At 34.3% G+C, this 20651-nt stretch overlaps 1 protein-coding gene across 1 annotated transcript; it reads right to left on the bottom strand.

Moving 5' to 3' along the window:
• Positions 1-7912: 7912 nt before the first annotated feature.
• On the bottom strand, positions 7913-15580 carry LOC139700181 (acetylcholine receptor subunit alpha-1-A-like). Its single transcript, XM_071598802.1, has 7 exons — positions 15508-15580; positions 15089-15243; positions 12928-13037; positions 12372-12582; positions 10432-10609; positions 8186-8338; positions 7913-7977 (listed from the first exon to the last, which is right to left on the bottom strand). Exons 1-7 carry the CDS (start codon positions 15578-15580, stop codon positions 7913-7915), a joined length of 945 nt encoding a protein of 314 aa, XP_071454903.1.
• Positions 15581-20651: the final 5071 nt, after the last annotated feature.

Below are 20651 nucleotides of genomic sequence, written 5' to 3'. Positions count from 1 at the left end.
ATTACTAATCCATTATATCTCAGTGTCTCCAATACAATCTCTTTGTGTTATGTGCTATTTAGGTTTTTCCAGAAGAAGGTACTTAATTATGGCTTTTCCCTGTTGGACTGCCAAAACTTTTGATTAGATTCTCCATTGAAAAATTGACATCCATAGTTTTCATCCCTCCATGAGTACATAAATTGTAGAGTCACCTGTGGAGTGGTTACTCGGAACTCATGCCTCCCATACCAAGTCATCTCCCTAAAGGGAGCTGTGACTCATGAGAACCATTTCTTTTACTAAAATTTCCATAATTCTTAATTTTTCTCCTCCCAATTTCTCGTGCTTCCTTCTCAATTCTTTCTTATCCATGTCCCAAAACTCACATGCCTGCACTCCTGTACAGGGTTCTTGTTTTGGTTCTTCTATATATTATGACTTAACTTCAGTTTCTCCTTGTAATTTAGGGAAGTTTTATTTTTTTACAACTTTTATTGAGAGTCTAAATAAAAAAAAATTTTGTAAGGAATTGCAAATTTTCCATAGACAACTAATGTATGCAGACTAATATGAATATCATCTGCAGTTATATATGGCAGTTTTTGACACCAGAGGAAGTCATATCCTTTGTCTACAAAAGGAAGAGCAGTGGTCCCTACCTGCACCCTCTTGGAGTATGCTCCATTCTATACTTGTATGTAATATTCAAGTATCTGCAGCAGCTTCAGTAAAGTTTTAGTGTTTATCACTGCTTCCACTTTATTTTTCACCTCATAGTTTCATCAATTTTACTTCATGATGTAATGACAAAACAAGAATAATATTCTTTTTGGAATAAGGTCAGTGTCATATCATGCATTCAAGTGTATCCAAAAATATTGCTTTCATACATCAATACCTCAGCCCATAGAATCCCTTTTTATTTTTTCCCACCTACCTCATCTGCATATATTTTTATTGTTCTTTTACAAATGAAGAGCAACAATAATAACGATGGGTTTTTTTTTCAATTTTGTCCAAAATCATGCTTTTTAGGGCTAATATACTTCTAGCTCCTCACTTCCCGTTCAGCCTCTTAAAGTTGTGACTTTGAATAATACACATGTGCACATCCACCGAAAACCATCCATGTAATACAATAATTTCAGCATGTAAAAATCACTCGCCTTGATGGGGATTCGAACCCTGATCCCTCAGTGTCCAGTTGAGTGCTTTAGCCAGTTTAGCTATCGAGGTGTCCTCTTAAACTCTTGAGTTACTGTTGCGGCATCTCCCACAATTTCTTTGGAACCTTCATATATTTCTATGCCTTGTCCGAAGTTGTTTCCGTACCCAAATTTTTCTGAAATATTATTTAAGCTGCTTAAAATTTTTAACATATAAAGCAATAGATAATATACATGACAGAAGAATTTAAATTCCCTTTATGCCCAGGTATCATTTCGCTAACTTTGAGTCAACTCTGCTTCACTTTGACAATACCAGTCAGGGTCCTTGTCACTGTGGTAGATGCAGGTGTGTCACATTTCTTCACTTCTTTCACCTCAGATGAGTTGTGCTAATCTTTTATGGAAGCTGTACCCTCAGGAATGTCCTTCTTCATCTCTGATGAAAGAAAAATTCCATGGTTTAAGATGATGCACTCTCCCAGCTTGTACTTCATCACACTAAATCTTATCTTGGTTCATTTCTTTAGCTAATTGGTGCATTAACTTTATAGGTCCTGTATGTAGTTCTCAAGCTTCAGCTGTTTAAGTCTCCTCCAGGAAATTTGCGAGAAAATTACATGATGATGTCATTGGGTGTTGTACTGGACTTAGCCAATGTAGAAAATAGTCCTACAAGGGACTCCAGTAAAATTGTACTTTTCACTTGACTGCTTATAACTTTAAAACAAAACTATACATTTCTATTTATTTTACTTTTATTGCTCCTTATGGCCTTCTTTGTCCAATGATTGAAAAGACGTGTCCAACTAAGACATTATGTGCTGAAGTCTTGAAGTTTACTGATGGGAATCTGTGAGACTCCACCTGTAGTAAAATCTTTGTTGGAAGAATTCATGATTTTTAATACAAATAAATGACATTTGGACCACAAAAGAAAGTTTAAAAAGGTGTGAGGTTGAAATTTCATAGCAAGAATGATAGGCCTGTGGGTCTGAGAGACCTCAAGGTGGCCACAGGTTGATTATTAATATCCCCAGCATTTTTATACTTTTAAAAAACATGATTGCTGATAGAAAGTAAGTAGTAGTTACTAACTGCTTTGAAAGTAAGTCCTAACAATGCTGGATACTTTAAAATAAAATAAATAATAATAAAAATTCAAATGTCATGTACAAATAATGTCAAACAGTGAAAAGTGTTTGTTGCACCATAGTAAGGAATATCAATCAAAAACATTCACTTGTTTGTCAAAATGAATAAGCATTTACTGATGCCCAGTTCTGTCCTACCCCAAGGGTAACATAGATGATTGCTTTTTAGTACAAAAATTATCAACAATATTATTGGCAATGCAATTTTGCTCCTCTTTAATAATCGGTACTGTAGAAATTCACATTAAAGTCTGTAAATTAAAGAAATACAATGAATTACGTTATTTTCCTGTCTAGGAGGAGACAAAAAAATCTCATTTCATCTCACAAACCTTTACTGTATATTAAATCAACCATTGCTTTTATATCAATTATTTCTCAGACCAAAGCACAGCAAAGAGGGTTTTTAAGCCATTGAGAAGTGGTATGTGTAATGAATTTGACATGGAGCAAATTCTCTCTTTTAAATACATATTTTAGTGAAACATTTATTCAATTCTACTTTTAATAACACAAAAAATTTAAGTATCCCATTGAAATATCAATAAGGTAAGTTATCATAAACAATTTGATTATATAACAGTTTTTATCTTTCCGTAAAATATGATGCTAATTTAAATAATATAGTTCCTATATTTAAAGGAAAGGTAGACATGTGAAGATAAAAAATAATTGTAGTAGGTAAAATGACAATGTTTTCAGAAAAATAAATAAATTTGCTCACACAGTTAACATACTTGGTCATAATTGTATGGAAATAATATGAACACAAAATCTATTTCATTCTAATGGGTGCATATGGTAATTTAGTCATATTAGAAACCATTAATTTTCTTCTAAAAATGAGTCTTTTTACCTAATCAACTGGAATGAGAGCTATTAGTAGCACTATGTAAGTAAATGAAAATAAGTAAAAGGCCAGATGATCAATAACAGTCACTAAAATGAGCCACTCATCACCAATTTTGCCTTTTGTCTCATTTGCTTCTGTTCTGTTCTCAATTAGAGTAGCCCCGTCACCTTTCACGGGTAGGTTCTGCAATTGCATAAAAAAATTAGTTTTATATAATGATACATTTAATAATATGTTAACAACATGAATATTTCTCATTCATTCAAAATCACTATCTTTTGGTTTCTAACCTTGTTTTACTGCATTACAATTTAACGAGCCAAAGACCCAACACCTTGGTGGCAAATATCTGCATTGTTTGCATCCCAAGAGTATTTATCTGACTTATTGGAAAATATGAAATGGAATATTTTTCTGATTAACATGTGATCCTGTTACTGATCAGCATCACCTCCTTAGTGCTTTAAAATCTCAAGCACGTATACATTACACATGTTCTCCAAATCATACTTTTGCCTTGTATGATTTACTTTACCACTTTTAGGTCCCACAAACACCAGAACTCCTGACCCTTCCCATTAACAATCCTGACCAGGCCACAGTTATAGCTTGCCTCCTCCACTGCACTTTCTCAACCTGCCACATTCAATAAAAATCCTTCCTAACACTAATATACTAAAGGCCACCATTGATGAAACTTCCCTTTACACATCTTTACCCTTCAAAGGCCTAATATCTTAACCCTTTCCACTGTACAAAGTATAAATTTGGCAGAAACATGTTATTGTGGATGTGATGGCAGCAGTGGTTCAGCAATGATTTCAACCAGTCATGTAATTATTTTCTGTTCTAGCAGCAACATCGTTCTGAGTGTAGTTTCAACATCATGAGTTGTTTTTGTGCACTTGTGCTTAGCTATTGGACTGGACTTTTAATTTTGATATCATTCCAGGTGAAAGCAGGGAAAACTCAGAAATTCTTGAAATGATGAACCCTGTTAACAGAAGCCAACTTGTGAAAAGTTTGTTCTATAAGTGGGTGTCAGGTTAAGAGAGAGGCAGAACAACAAGCATTTAGGACTCCCCTCCACTGTTAGAAATGATATTTCTGTGCAGAAAATTGAAAAACCATAAACTCAAACTGTCAGCTCACTGTCAGAGATGCTGCTAAGGCTGTTGGAATCTGCATGAAAGAGTTTGCATAAAGAGACCCGATGTGAGGCAAGAATAGTTGTAGGGGCTTCACCACAACAACGCAAACTATCACACAGCCATCACTGTCAAGCTGTTTTTAGCCTAAACAACCACCATGATCCTTGAACCCTATACCCACCGGATTTGGCCCCCTATGATTTTTTTTCAATAATTAAAGAAAAGAGCAAGACTGGAGGCCATTAAAGCCAGGGGTAACAGGAACAATTTCGTGGGTGCTTTGAAGGCTGGAAAAGGCAAATGGAGGAAATACAATTGGTAATTATATTACCTTTTTCAATAAATGATTTTTAATGCATTAGTCCATGAACTTATTTGTCATACCTCGTATGCCTAAGCATAAGCTGGGGAAAGTAATTTTGCTCAAGTGCACAAATCAAGAGCATCTACATTCTTCCCTGTTGCCATTTCACACAAATCTTGTACGCATATATTTCTCTGTTTTCCAACACATTCACATCCTTCTATGATGTCTTAAGATTTTTATTTCATTTACTTTATAACTGTAAAGGTAATGATGATAATGAAGATGACGAAGTTGAAATCCTGAGCCTACCATCTCAACTACACCAGTTAGTGTCACCATCTGACTCAGGTAGAGCAGTTTGTTTGGTCTAACAATGATGACCAATCTGACTTGGGGTTATTTGAGGAAGACAGTGGGTTGAGAGCAGATATAAACAGTGAGTGTTCTGTGATGGGTAGCTTTTCAATATTATTTGATGAGAGTATGTTCAAAATGATTTTTTTCAATGAATCAATATGCAGAAAATACAACTGCCCATGGAAATGCAGGGAAAATATGATAAGAAGTCCCATCTTGAATAAATGACCCGTGAAACTCCATGACATTAGAATGTGTTTGCTATTATAATTCACATGTGCCTTAAGCAAAAGTGTAACTTGTTTGATTTTTGGACATCCTGTTCTTCATTCATGTTTTTCTGGTATGCTTAGGAGTCGGCATTAGAAGTAAATAATGAGCATGCGCCTCAGCATCAACAGTCTTTACATCCATTGAGGAGCTCATGAGCATGATTCAATGCTCAAAAATAAGCCTGGGATTAATTTATTCAAAACATTTTAGATTTTCTTTGTGTGATCATATCTCCTAAAATATATTTTACTGTGGATGAGTACATTTAGAAAAAAACAGCTTTAGAGTATATCTGAAGAATAAAAATGGCTTGAAACTCTATATTTTGTCTTAGGCTCAATTAGGTTACGTCCTCAATTCTGAAATCCACTTGGGAGGAGCTAGGGGTGATGATAGAGACCCTCTGATGTTAAGACTGAAAATTACTGTAGGGATATATAAATATATTTGGGTAGGTTCTACACAAGCCAATCTATTCTTAGAAGATTTTAGAAAGAGAAAGCCTAAATATTAGGACAGTAATGAAGAATGGAAAGGGGCTTTCCACAGAATTGCTAAATTTGGAGCTTAAAAAAAGGATAATTCTCTCACAGTCTCTCTCTGTCTAAAGGCTCCTCCTGAAATGGAAAGATACAGTGATATCTGCCCTACATGAAAATGGGCCTCTGTAGTGAAAAAAAGATGAGATGGCTCCGCTGAAAAATGTAAACTCAATTCAGAGATAAGACAGCAGCATATATAAATCAGGCATTAATTGAGGAGAAAAAATTTAGTCATGTCACCCTTTCTCCATAAATTTTATGGAGAAAGGGTAACATGTTGTGATGTAAGGGAAACACATTGTTATAATGGGAATGTCCAATGAATATTTGTTGCACGGCAAATAATGAGAAATAAAGTGTAATTTAGAATATATGGACTTCATAAAGGAAATGCCTGTGAATTACAGATATTTCTGCTCTAGGAAAAGAGTAGCATACCACAGGCATCTTAGTCTATAAGATTGACAACGAAACACTTTCCATCTAAGATTTTGGCAACAAAAAAAAGTCAAGGCCCACAAGTGTGTAAGATATACTCTAGTACAGGAAAAAAAATACTGGACATAGAGTACGAAAGGAAAGCTTGTGGATGAGCTCCAGAGTGCAACATTGCACAGTGCCTTCCTGATTTTTTCAGAAAGATTCACTTCAGGGGAGATTAGTTGAAGTAAAAACACTTATTGCCACACCTCACTGGCTCTCTTCCCCTCCATTGTGTATTACTCTCTAACTATCACTATATATTCCGGATAGCCTTCCATTTCACTTTGCACAGCCCTAAAACATCTATATTTTTTCACTCCACCTCTCGCTTTGTATTCTCTAATTTTCCTGTCCTCAACATTGTCCTAAAATTCCAAGTTCCTATTCTAACTACTTTGGTCCTAGTCCGCAACTTCTGTGCTGCTGCTGTCGCTTTTGCTTTGCAGGAGTTTCATGAGATGACCACGGAGGCCTTGCTTCTCCTGTTGCCGGACATGAGACATGGCCAATTGAGTCGAGTCCCATAGTTGCCAGGACTCATTTTCTCTATAATAGCCAACATGGTATTCTTGGGATAAGTAACTTAGGTGGTTTCCTGTTGCCTTCATGGATAGCATTTTTAATGTGATTCCATCACTCAATGGCCACCCCACAGGGGCCAGCAGCCACCTCACTGAGGAATAAGATGCTGGGGGAACTGCCTTTCATCTGGCCCTTACCCTTTGACCTATCTGGCATGGGTGACCCTGCCAGGACCAATTATTATTGTTGCCACAGGCAAAGCTTTATGGGTCATCAGAATGCACAAGACCTGCTACCATGTCAAAGTTGCAGTCCTTGCAGAGGGATTATTTTTATAAAAACTTGTAATTCATATAAAAATCCCAGTACTCCAGAATTAGGCTAATTGAAAATCAGTTAAGAGGAAAGTGTTGAAATCCTCCCAATGTCACACGCCATGAAACTCTTTTAACAATCCCCTCATCCTAGCCAAAAATGCTTTAACTTTTATCAATAATTTTCATCTACAGATAAAAGGCACTACAATGGACACACATGCCCTGGCACATGTCAACCTATTAATGGGTCACCAGAGGTTTTAGAGAATTTTATCCACTAAAATTATAACTTTTAATTCATCAAAAGATCTTAATGGTAGAGTGATTAATATAATAATGAATAAAAACAAATTCTAATAATACCCTTACCATAAGGCTACATCGCCCAAGACACAATATTTGTCCTATCCTTTGATTCAAGACTATTCCCAAAATTCTGCTAAGCCAGAAAGGAGTTGACTCTTTTTCACCGCCCGGAGACACTGGTGGTGAAGACAGCCTCATCATGATAACGCTTAGTATCAAGGTAGCACCACAAACCACAAGTGAATCCCGGAAAAAAAGAACTGCAAGGAATAAGGATATTTCCAAGTTGAAGCATGTCTAATTTAGACCAATTTTGGTTTACAAGAAATTTAAGTGACCATGTTATGCAATGATTAGAAAGTTTTATATTAATATTTTACACTTTTATTCATTTTAATCATCTCAGTATTCATTACAACAAGCATATATACCATGCATTTGCTGAGTTGGATTTCCCTAGTATTTTCCCAGTTATGTTCCCAGTATGTTCTTTTCAGTATTACACATGGGTATTTGTATTAACAGGTTGGATAATGGGTTGGGCTAAACCAAGGATTTCTTTATCTGAAATTTAGCCACATATTATCCCTCAATTACGGCCTGGTTCAATTAACCATATTTTCATTGGTTTTTACTAAAATAGTCTTTTAGCAGAGTTATTGAAAATGCATGCATACTATTGGAACATTAAAATGGTTCAACCCAGTTTTTGCCAATAGAAAATATATACATAATAGTTAATGTGTCAAATGATATATGTTTCATTTCTTACCTATAACTGGAGTCATATTGCCATTTGATGGAAGTTTTATTCCCAAATATTGTAGATATAGGCAGTGACATAGAATTGATATTGAACACAAAACCAAACGATGAGGTGCCTTAGGATCCAGCCCAAAGGTTGATAGTGTCATCACTACCATGACTGCAAAAGAACAATATATTTATAATTCTACCACAATTACAAATGTAAAGAATTGATCATTATATACATCTGAGGGCATAAACATAAAAACTAATTACACCAAATTTTCCCCACCATCCACTATTAAGGTTGTTTCATATATCCTGTGACAGTACAAATTTTGCATGCAAGGGTGCTATCAATCATTTACATTTCTTTAAGTTAGATAGTATCACATATTTGATTTCAGAAACTTAGGGTTCAAGACTTGCCCTATTTTTTCCCTGTGATTAATTACATGGTGAATATATGTTCATTCTTTGCCTCCTGCTCTGCCATCATTTAATAACTCAAGAGGTACCATCATTATTAGAGAAATACAATAATTACCATAGATGCCAATCAATTGGTTTTCTATTACTTTCCACTCTGTTCTTCTCTTACCTTCACAATTTATTTCTTCAATACCTTTCATATTTGCATCTTCTATAATGCTTGCCTGTGACATTCAACTGTAATTCTTCTTATAAGCCGGATAATTTTTCTCTTCTTATGTACAGTTTTGTCTTTTTTCATTCCAACAATCATATTTCTCCTATATTCCTCCTAGAGCACCTTAATTAGTTAACTCATCTCCATTTTTTTCTGTGAGCAAAAACGTCCTTTGCTTCCAATTTTAATTTTTCTGCTGCATTTTTTTTACATGGATTAATACTACAGAATCCACCACAGTTATCAAATCAAAGTTAGATGATAGTTGGATTCATCATGCACCAAGCTTAATATTATTTCACATCATCAGGCCAGATGGAACAGTAGGATACAAGGGGAAGGTAATGAGGGAGCTTCATTTATCTTTCTCTGCCCCCATAGATTTCATCCCACCATTGATGCTTCCCCTACCACAGAATAGTATGACTCAAATATATGCTTAAATGAAATGCTTCCTTACCTCTCCTTTTAGTGCACTAATCTGCTAGTATAACTGTATTTGTAGAATTCTGGTGGCTTGGAAATTCTGATCACTGCACACATTTATATTTCTTGCTCCTTAAAATAGAGTTGATGGTTCTGATTTTTATCAATAGACATGCTGGCCAAGTTTTATCTTGACTTCATCTTCTTTTCATCATTTAAAAAAGTTGATCTTCAGATTGCAATCCTTTATTTTATTTTCTTTAGAAAAGTCTGATCTGGGAGTCTACTGTCTCCTGTCCACTGCTTCTGAGTTCCATTCAGAAAGTGCAAACAAAATTTGAAAGGCCATCCTACACTGAATCAACTCCCATCAACTCAATTTCATATCCACAAGGCATATAATTATTCATTTATTATATGGGCAGGCAAAATGCCACATTTTTCATTTGCCTGATTAAGCAATTAGTTTATACAATCTGACTGATCATAAAATTTTCTGGAATATCAAATGAAGTAGGATATTGTCATTATTCACTGCTCGTATGATACCCCTCTTTAATGCTCACAGCATGTTAAAGTTTTCATCATGATCAAACAAGCTCAGTATGTTTATAAGGAGTCAGGTCAGTGACTCTTTGTATCCTCATAAAGGTGGCTAGGACCACCAAAGTATCAAAGTGAGTTGTTTGTGTTTTTGTAAACTTTTTTATACTTTTTACTTTTATTAAAAGTAATTGATGTGTTGGCCGAAAAAATCTAGAACAACATGTAAAAAAGGATACTCACACTGTGAAAAGAAGGAACAGTGGAGAGTTCAGTTTCTTCTTTCCACAGGGGAAGGTGGTTTTGCCACAGAAAATTTCGGAATATGGTGTCCTTTTTCTAAGTGTTTTTCTATATATTTTTTGCTAACGTAGTCTTACTCTTTCATTTGAATTTTTATTCACATTAATGAGACTTTTTCATAGAAGATGTGTATAGTATAAATATTACTGGCAGTAAAAGAATTTAATTTGAAATTAATATGCTATAATAAGCCTCACTACAATGGTTTGCAAGTCATATGACTAATAGAATGCAATGTGTCAAAATTAATTCTTTTCTATCCCAAAAAGGAAAGGAATTGACTGGAAAGACTTATGAATTAGAAAAAAAATTAGTCATGAAAGTATTAGAATTAGCTAATGTGTACTTACTCAATGATGGCATTATCACAGTTGCTAAATAAGCACTAGCATGCCTTTTAATGTTGAATTTATACACTATTGATGGATATGTTAAATTGGGACAGCAGTCATATGAAGCAACATTTCTTACTGCAGTTGCATTCGTAAGTTCCCACTCTCTACTTTCTTGGAAGTCACTCAAGGAAACCTGATTGAACAATTTTTGTTGTGTTAGTAAAATACCAAAAAACAAAGAATTAGCATCTAAAATTAGAAAACAAAGTTTCTTGACCATTGAAAATCCATTCTTAAAAATGACCTATCAAGGATGCCTTCAGCAGGTACAGTACCCCATATCCAAAAAATATAGCAAAGTCAAAACCAATAATATTTGACAATAAATTTATTTTGAATTAGAAATTGCAACCTTCAGACTTATTACTTATCACAAATAGCTAAGATAAACATGCAAAAATATTAATTTTGCATGAAGTTATCCCACCCAAGATTTAAAAGCGTTTGTATTAAAAATATACTTCTAAATATTTAATCATTATATTCGAAGCTATCTCTAACTCTTCAACCTATCTGTAGGAATTATCATTACCCTTGATCGAGGGGTCATTGGAATATGCCAGCCTATCAACTACATCAAGTTCATAGCCTATTCTTATTCATTGACTCTGGAATTGGCATGTTAACATTATTTATCCAAAAATAGAGACAGACAGGTAGGAGAACTTCAGCATTAATCAAATTGTAGTATTCTGCCTAAGGGGAACCCTAATTACAAAACTTTACCCATCTAAGGCCAATGAATACAATATGGTTCTGATCTCCAAAGGATTTTGAGATAATTTCAGGAACTAGATATCTCAAATATTATTTTTTTTTATTTTTCACTTCGGTTGCAATTGATCCTCCTTCACCTCCCCTGCCTCAAGAGGCTATCAATCCTCCTCTGCCATCCAATCTCTCTCCAAGAGCCAAATGTCAAGGGTTTCTTTCATGACTTCTCTTTTATCTTCCTAATCCAGTGAATGAAGAAAATAAGTAGGTTGAATAAGGGGTTGAATAAAATGTATCTTAACCACTCGTAGTATCACTTGTATGGGGTGTGCATATCTTCCTTCCATTCACTTTGATGGAGCTTTGTGTTCATTTTAATTACCAGGTAAAAATCTAGAGAATCCAAGTTGCTTTTGCTAAAATCAACTCTGATTTTATTTTCCCTTTTTTACTTTTTCACTGAATGACAAAAGCAATCATGCTGTTTATTTTTGGCCAGAAAATATGCCCAAAAACCATTATTTGAATCTCATTCCAGTAAACTTTTTTCAGAGTTGGCATCCTCCCACCTGATCTTTGTTCCTAATATGTTTGTCCTAAACCTTTTGCTCAAAATTGATTTGACTATGGTTGTGAATATCAGCATTGGTAGATTAAGTCATTCAGGTTCAATCTTCTGGATGCCACAGATGTAAAAAGATAATTACATGGAAGAGGTAACAAATTGTCCTGCTTAAATAATGGAAGACTTGGGGCATCAAATATAACATTAGCTATCAATCCTAGGATCTTCTTCCTTGAGATTATTACTAGGAACATTGTTTCAATTTAAAAGTAAATAGGGCTAAAGGGGATGAAACTCAAAAATAACATTATAAATAATAACACTGATCATAGTAGAATAACATAGATAGATAGAAGAACATCATTAGAAACAGTTAAGTGGATTACCTGGGTTAGAAAATGAAATGCATCGAGTTCCTTTTGGAGCACATAGATATGAGAATCCCAAAAAATATGAGAATTTAAATGTGTAAGAAGAAATTTGACTAGCCCTAACTGAGCCTATCACTAAAAACACCCATGTGAGTATGTTTTCACCATTGGACATAGTTTTGAGCATTTGAAAGTTTGTACGCATAGATTCATAAATATATTAGCGATATCAAACATATACAAACCCCTTCATTCTGTAATTGAATGTCAATCAGCTCCCCAGCATGAGTCCAGGATCCAATTGTCATGGTGCATTCATGCGAATCAAATGGCCACTGTCTGAGATTTGGTTTACAATGGACTGGCCATTTGGCAACAGGGACACATAATACATGTCCCTTTGGGTAAACTACACAAATAGTACCCTTAATACCCACATATGACTCCATATTTCCACTGAAACAAAATTCAATTTTATATGAAAGCAAAACTACGGTTGAAAAGCTTCTCGCACATACTTATCACATGGAGTACTTACTTTAGGTACCAAAGTTTGCAGGCAAACTTTTACATATTTTTGCAAAAAATGCCAGAAAATTAAAAATGCGGGTAATGAAAATGAAAGAGAAACATAGGTATCTATAATATAACACTACATCTTCAGTGCAAATGCAGTATTAAATCTTTTAATTGTTCATGTCGTAATGGAAAGTAGTGCAGACTACCTTATCAACTGATGGAATTCAAATAGTACCATGCCACATCAAATGCTACCTTATTTTAATTATTTAAGATTCTTACCTATTGTAAATGTCTAGGTCAGGGACCCAAATTTCTTTGGTATGAACATGAAGAGCAGATATGTTTCCGTAATCACTGGGGGTCCATTTTAAGTGAGCATCATTCCAAGACTAGAACAGCATGATTGCAAATTATGTAAGCTGGTAATTATTAAATTATTCATCTCATATCATTTAATAAAGTCAACATATTTCCATTATCAGTACTACCAATGCCATCCATGAATGAACTTCCATTATGTTGTTTATTTCGTCCTGAGGGAAATAAAAAATTTGATTGTTGAAAACATTGGGTAATATCATTGATCTATGTTTTATGTAGTTCAATAATTCTTCACATACAATGACTCATGACACAATGTACTAAATCAAGAGGAATAATCTATGTCAATGCATTAGATGCATTACTAAGTACTAAAATAGCCCTTTAAAGAAATGATGGTTGGCAATATCTACAATAAACTTGGAAAGATGGGACCAAATATTCTTCACTAGTTCCCACAGACTCTTTCACTGAAAATATATTACAGTACACCTTCATCATAACTCATTATTCTGATTAAAAGATTGGGTTTCTGAACCATACTATCATCCACATAATAGTGTTAAATATGTTTTTCTATCTTCACATATATTGCCTGTCATCAGTTCCCTCTTTGTTTCAAATCTTACTTTATAAATGCAGCTCTTCTCCAACTGCTCCTTTCAATTTTTACTGCCCATTACTACTTTCTTCTAATATTTCTTAAATACATATATGAATTCTTCCATCAGCTTAAATTAATTTCCCCACACTTTAACACTTCACTTAGACTACCTCTTCTTGAGGATCTCATACATTTATTTTCTTGCCAGATATCTTCATCCTAACCTTAATGCATTGATCTTAACTGCAATTCTTTTGCCACATAACCGAGTAATACTCAATGATCTGTAAATTAGATTTGACCAGCCTGCTTTGCACCTTCATTCCCACCTCAAGCAGCTCTCATACCACCTTTAACACATCAACATCATATAAATTATGAACTAAGGAAATAATGGACAACCCTCTCTTATTTTGATATTGGTCACTACCTGTTCCAATACTCCCTCTATCACCCTTACGATTCAATTAGATGCTTCAAATAGTTTGCCTATCACTCCATCCTACTTGTATATTCTGCAATGTTTTCATTTATTTTGTTCATCCATGTATCTCTATTAAATACCTTCTCTAAATCTATGAACCATACAAAAACATTCTGGTTATAACATATATTACTTTTTATTAATGACAAAATTATTACAACGTTATCTAATTTGATAAACATTTTCAATGCCTCCCTTTCCTTACTAAAATCAAAATCATATTTACCTGTACCTTTGGTTCGTTTTTCTATTATCCTATCTTCTATTGATGAATCTTAGCTCTATCTTTGCATCAAACAACATTAAACCTTCTCTATTCAATAATGTCTAGGTACTGGTATTTTGTTTTTTTCAGGATGATATTAAAATTGACTAAACGAATTGTTTTGACAAAATCTCATTCTTATAGCTTTCCAACTAATCAAATAAAAGGCTTACTTCCACTTTTCTCTAAATTCAGAAGTAGTTCTGCAGAATTATATTTTACTTTTAGTGCTTTCTTTTCCGTTGTCACTATCTAGTATCATATGCCTAATAACTTTTCCAATAATTTCTACACATTCTTACACTTTACTTGAATCTCTTTCAGGTCCATCAGTAAATTTCTCTATCTAGTTTCAAATATTGCGAACTTTCCTTGGTCAAATCTTGTCAATCCTTTCACCTAATTATAAAAAACATTCATATTTCCATCTCTGTAATTTCTCCCTTTTACACTGTTCCATTGTATTAGTTTCTTGACTAAATTTATTAATATATTTCTCTCTATTTTCCCAAACTCCAAAACTATAAACTAATAAGTAGCAATAAATTGGGCACATGTTACGGTTATGATCATTAGATATACAGAAATTTAACAAATGAAATCAGATTTAACCAAAACTGACATTTATATCATTGATTATTTTGAAACTAATCAAATGAGGGGGACCAAACTGTATCCCACTACACAATACACGGCAAAAACAGTAGAGTCAAAGGAAAGATTAAAATATAAAGAAATATCTAAAAATATTAGGAGATAATACTACCAAAGTAAAGAATTTGATGAACATTTTCATGTTAACAGTTATGTTCGAAGAATACTGGATCACTGGGCGAACAGTTTTGTCATATGAGCAGAACACATCCAGTCTTAACAATTGGTGAGATGTTAGGTCTTTAAATACCCCATCTCTGCATTTGCCTGCAAATGTAATCGTTTTAATTAAGGATAAACTCTGCATATCAGAAACATGAAATATGATTGGTATAGATAATAGATCAACAGCAGAGTAAAATCTCAGAAGAGCTGAATTTGGCAGAGAAGTTATTGATAATATTTAGCTACAAATAGTATTCTACAGTTGACATTACAAAATAGAATAGCTAATCCTGCCAATATACATATTCAATAAATGTAATAAAAGAAAATAAGAATTTCAAAGAGAAAACTGTGAAATTAAATTACCTGGTTCTCCTTTGACTAATAAACTGCAGAAAACCAAGTATAATACGAAGAGTGACACAATTCTAGGAAACATTTTACTATATTCAGATCTCACTCCTGCAGAAAGCATTAACATCCAAATGGTCAAGAAGAAAAGGACACTGAACCACCCCCCACCCCCCCAGAGTAGATAATATTTATCATTACCCACGTCCAGATGCCCAAAATCTCAAAGGAGATAACTTTTATCTGCCAGAGCTTCTGTATTTTTTCACTCCAGCCACACTTCAGTCTGGAAAACATAGTATACTGACTAAGGAACCTGAGCAAGCTATCATCCCAAAGAGGCCAAACATTTGTGAGATAGAAGGGAAAACTTTGGCTGCCAAAGTAAAATAACTAAAAAGGGGTGCCACTCAACAAAATTACTTTTTGGCTGGTGGCAGTTCCTGTCAACCAGTAGAATTGTGAGTGAAGAGTTTTAAGGGATATGATAGTTTTCTCCTCATGAACAGCCAAGTTTATTTCACAAATAGAATTTCCAACCCTAGTTTCCCACTTACAGTAAGACAATGGCCTAGAATGCTTTCATTTAATTTTCAGTACAACCTCCTCATGGCAAATACCAGGTTAATCTCCAAAACAAGAAAAGAGATGCAGTGAAGCCAGTGGAGACATTTAGATAAGGACACAAGAACTCTTTTTGAATATTCTTTTTCAATGCACAAATATATCTAAAGGAGATACTTCTCAGTTCATGAGAGGAGCTGTTAGGAACAAGAAGGACAATAATTAAGGTTAGATAATGGCAACCTACTAGGCTATGTGAATGACAAAAATATAATTTTCCCCCCCTAGCATGTTCGGATACAGAATCTGATCCTTTATTGTTCGTGGGGAAAAAAAGTAAGAGCGATTCACAAAAAACAGTACGAGAGCTCGGAATGGCTCATAATTTACAAAAATTAGTTCATGAATTAAATAGAGAAAAGAAAACAGCTAAAGAAAGTTTCCTACAGAACATAATCAGGATAGATAATGGAAATAAATTTTATGAGTACCTACAGAGGAGGAAAAACAACAGGGAAAACATAACAGCTTTAAAAAAATAGGATGAAACACTAATCGTTGACGATAAGGAAAAAGCTAATGCCTTTAATAATTGGTATGCAAGTGTATTTAAGGTCATGGTAAACAAAATGGATTCTGTAGATACATCTCTGAGTTAACAAGGAGGAAAAAAAATATTAAATACCAAAAGTATTAAAAACAACAAGTGCAGAAATTTATAAAAAAATTATGAAAATGAGGGCAAATAAATCAAAAGGGCCAGATGGCATCTCAATTGACTTGCTTAAATTGGGTAGTAGTGTAGCTTCAAATTATATAAATCATTTATTCAATGTTACCTTAAACAATAATCCCCAGCCTAATGCTTAGAAGGAGGCATATGTTACGCCAATTTTCAAAGGAGGACATAAGGCACTAGTTGATAATATTAGAACAGTAAGCTTGAAGTCAGTTGTATGGAAGCTATCAGAAAAGATAATGGCTGATTATCTCTGGGGTTTGTGGGAGAGTGAGAATTGGTTGTACAGTTGCAAATATGGTTTTAGAAAAGGGCACTCTTGCAAAACTCAGCTATTAGAGTTCTGCCAAGAAATGTTCAACTTTATGGATGCAGGAATAGAAGTGGATGGTATTATAGTCGACCAGTAAAAAGACTTTGACAAAGTTGGCCATGATCGCTTAGTGCTTAAGATGGGCCAATTGCCACTACACACAGATGGAAGAGTAATCTCTTGGGTAAAAAATTTCATGGAAGGCCAAACACAAAGGGTCAAATTAGGAGAAGTGTATTCTGAAAAAACAAGGGTAACATCGGGAGTCCCATAAGGAAGCGTACTTGGCCCGCTCTTGTTTTTAATCTATATAAATAATCTCCAAGTAAATATTAATTCTCAGATAAGACTTTTTGCAGAAGACTGTATTATCTACAGGAAAGTCGAAAATGACAGTGATCGCGACATACTTCAAAGGGACATTAATAAAATGGCAAATCAGGTGATAAAAATGGGATGGATATCAATGTTAGCAAATGCAAATCCATCACTTTTAGTAACAAAGTAAATGGAAACAATAGGGACTATAAATTCTCAGAAAATGTCATTCCTAGAAGTGATAGCTGCAAATACTTAGGTGTATATTTAACTAAGGATTTAGGGTGGGGGCTAAACGTGGAGTACATTTTTAAGAAAGCTTTCAAAACTCTTCATTGGGTGATGAGAAACCACAAAGGGAGCATTAGAGCAACTAAGGAAAAGGCGTATCAGACCCTGGTAAGATCAATTTTAGAGCACGCATCCCTTGTATGGGACCCTCATGAAGAAGGACATATCAAAAAACTGGATAAGGTACAAAGAAAGGCAGCCCGATATGTACTGGGGAAGCATAGGAGGATGGAGAGTGTGTCTAACATGCTAAAAACGCTGGGCTGGGAACCTCTACAAACTAGAAGAAAAATAAGCAGACTTTGTGGAATGTTCTGCATTCTGAAGGGAGGAGAGCTTGGGCAGATCTTAGGAAAGAGGCGGGGAAACCAAATTTTATAGGGAAAAATGGCCACAAATTCAAGGTAAAATGCCAGGCACAAAGAATGAATTTTTAAAAAATTTTCTTTTCTAAATAAAACAATTGTTGATTGGAACACCTTCCCTGCAGAACTATTCGAGCCCTTTCCTAACAAAGTGCATACTTTTAAGAAATGATGTAAAGAATATATGTAATAATTTTATTGATGTGTGGTGTAAAATTATATGCAACAGCTTAATTTTTTTAAATGTATCTTTTTTTTCTTGCTGATTGATTGATGTTACTGAGATGGGGATTTGCTTATTTTGTGAAATAAATTTGTGTTTTGAAGTTCCCTTTAAGTGTACTTTTGTTTAATGACTGATTTTACCTATTATATCTTTGTGATTACTTGGGACTTGTGTGCCACCTCACACTGCCTCTCAGCACATGTGGATTTTAATAAATAAAAAATGACCTCTTAAATCTATTCACACTTAAACTCTCTAATTGACTTGATCTGTCTTACCACAGTACAATGAGCCTAATAATACATTTTCAACATCATCACCAAAGAGACATGTCTAATTTATATGAGATTTAATTTACAATTCAACCTTCACTCTGCAAGTAATTCTTAACCTAATCCTCTAATAACCTTGCTACACTACCGTTTATCATAACACACTATATGTGAAATAGAGACATAGTGTGGCATATGGACATAACATGGTATCAGCTCATAAAATGAAAATGCCATTGAAGTCCATACTGGAATTTTACATGCTATAGGACATAATAATAATATAATATATTTATTTCATTTGGATAAATGGTTTGAATACATTAAATTTCATCAAATATTACTCAATATAACAATAAACACAGTAATCAACCTGAGGGTCGGTTTGGTAGGTGAGGGTAGAGTTCACCCAATAGCATGTAAAATTCACACATCAGGGTAAGGAGGCCAGATCCTTTCCCTGAGCCAGCTATGATTTCTGAGGAAGATCTGGCACTTTAAAAATCAACACAGCTTGGGTGGAGCTGACGGTGCCTAGAAAGGCAGGCCTTCCAGTCAGTAGTCCAAAGCTCTGTCCCTGGACTACCATCTCTTACCTGAAGTTGATACAGGAAGAACAAAATTTGCATATATGACTCTCCCACCAGGTCTCAAAATTTCATCCAATAAGCATTCTTCTTCGATTAAATTCTTTATTTAAGATAACATTAAAAAAGATCCAAAGATCATGAAGCAAAGGTCTGAAGAAAAATTAATACATACAGATAGAAAAATAGATACATGCTTAAATGACAACAGTAACTTAATTAAATTCCACACAGTATTATGCTAAAAACACTATGTCCCAGATTTCACTGCTTAGTAGCATCATCATGTAACTTAATACATTGAGAGGACTGGCTGATATAAAGTCTGCTTGAGGAGGGAAATGTACAAGGGTGATTTCAGGATGGTGGGGTAAGGAAGGGCTCAAAATAAGATCTTGGATAAACAAGACAAAAGTCAGTATTGCAAATGGAATTGATAATTATGTCACAAATAAATAAATTTGTATGCATACTAATGAGAATCACAAGAAGCTGCTTCTCAACCTACTTAAAATAACATGGCAACAATAAGTTAAGAAACTACTCTTTATACTTGGGCATCATTTGTTTTGTAATTTGTGAAAGACTGTGGGAATTGGGAATAGCTGATGAAATGCAAAACTAAACCCCTATTCTAAATTACAAGCTAACGAGGTAAAAAAAAATACACATGGAGAATTTCAACATAGTAGGACCCCATTTCATGATATGAACCTATTCCAAATAATTGACCATAAACCTTAAAGTGCAACTAATACGAAATTTAAGATCAAAAAGACAAAAAGAAAAATTGCTTTGAACAACCATAAAATTATGTAATGCCAAACCTGGAAAAATAAAACTAAAGAAAACCTCAAAATTTGTAGTTATTTATTTTATCTACAATGAATCTAATGTCAAATCACTACTTTAATAATAATAATATTTATTCACCATGCCATGGAGATAACCATGTGGAGGCCAGTAGAGCAATATAGTAATATGAACACATTAAATAAAGAGAATGATGAGTATGTAAGCAATAGACAACATTAATTTAAAATACAATAGACCAAAAGTCTACCTCACAATATTCATTGATGGAATACAAGGGATTGGCACACAGCCATTTTGCAAGTACATTTTTAAACCTAAACTAGTTACAGAGAAGGCACTGCTTGGGAGCTAATTGAAAAATTTTATCACCAAGTTTTCAGACTAATAGAAGATCTCACAAAGCCTCCACTGATTAATGTCCAGGTTGTTCTGTATTTTTGAATCATGCGAGTGAACAGATGCCCAGATTGTGTATAAATTGATGAACTGCTTAATATGTAGGATGCTGTATCGTAAAAGCAGACCACAGAAAGTTAAAATAGGCACTTTTTGGAATATAGTTCTGCTTTAGTTCATGGGGCCCAGAACTGTTCAGACTTTTTCTTCAGCATAAGTTTATGGACAGCTTCATGAAGATACCCTCAGATTCTAAGACCATAGGTGAGAAT

Source organism: Hetaerina americana, unplaced genomic scaffold, assembly GCF_022747635.1.
Source record: "Hetaerina americana unplaced genomic scaffold, ioHetAmer1.1.p SCAF_1, whole genome shotgun sequence".
NCBI classification, from domain to species: domain Eukaryota; kingdom Metazoa; phylum Arthropoda; class Insecta; order Odonata; family Calopterygidae; genus Hetaerina; species Hetaerina americana.
The sequence above is the reverse complement of the archived record's forward strand: the minus strand, read 5'-3'. Positions and strand labels throughout refer to the sequence as shown.

What these genes read in the sequence shown, in the direction of transcription:
- LOC139700181 (XM_071598802.1), bottom strand. Translation starts at nt 15,580, where the DNA reads ATGTTTCCTAGAATTGTGTCACTCTTCGTATTATACTTGGTTTTCTGC. An exon ending in TTCAATTACAGAATGAAGGG is followed by an intron (nt 10,610 to 12,371) that starts GTTTGTATATGT and finishes TTGTTCAATCAG; the next exon opens with GTTTCCTTGAGTGACTTCCA. An exon ending in CAATATGACTCCAGTTATAG is followed by an intron (nt 7,978 to 8,185) that starts GTAAGAAATGAA and finishes GCTAAATTTCAG; the next exon opens with ATAAAGAAATCCTTGGTTTA.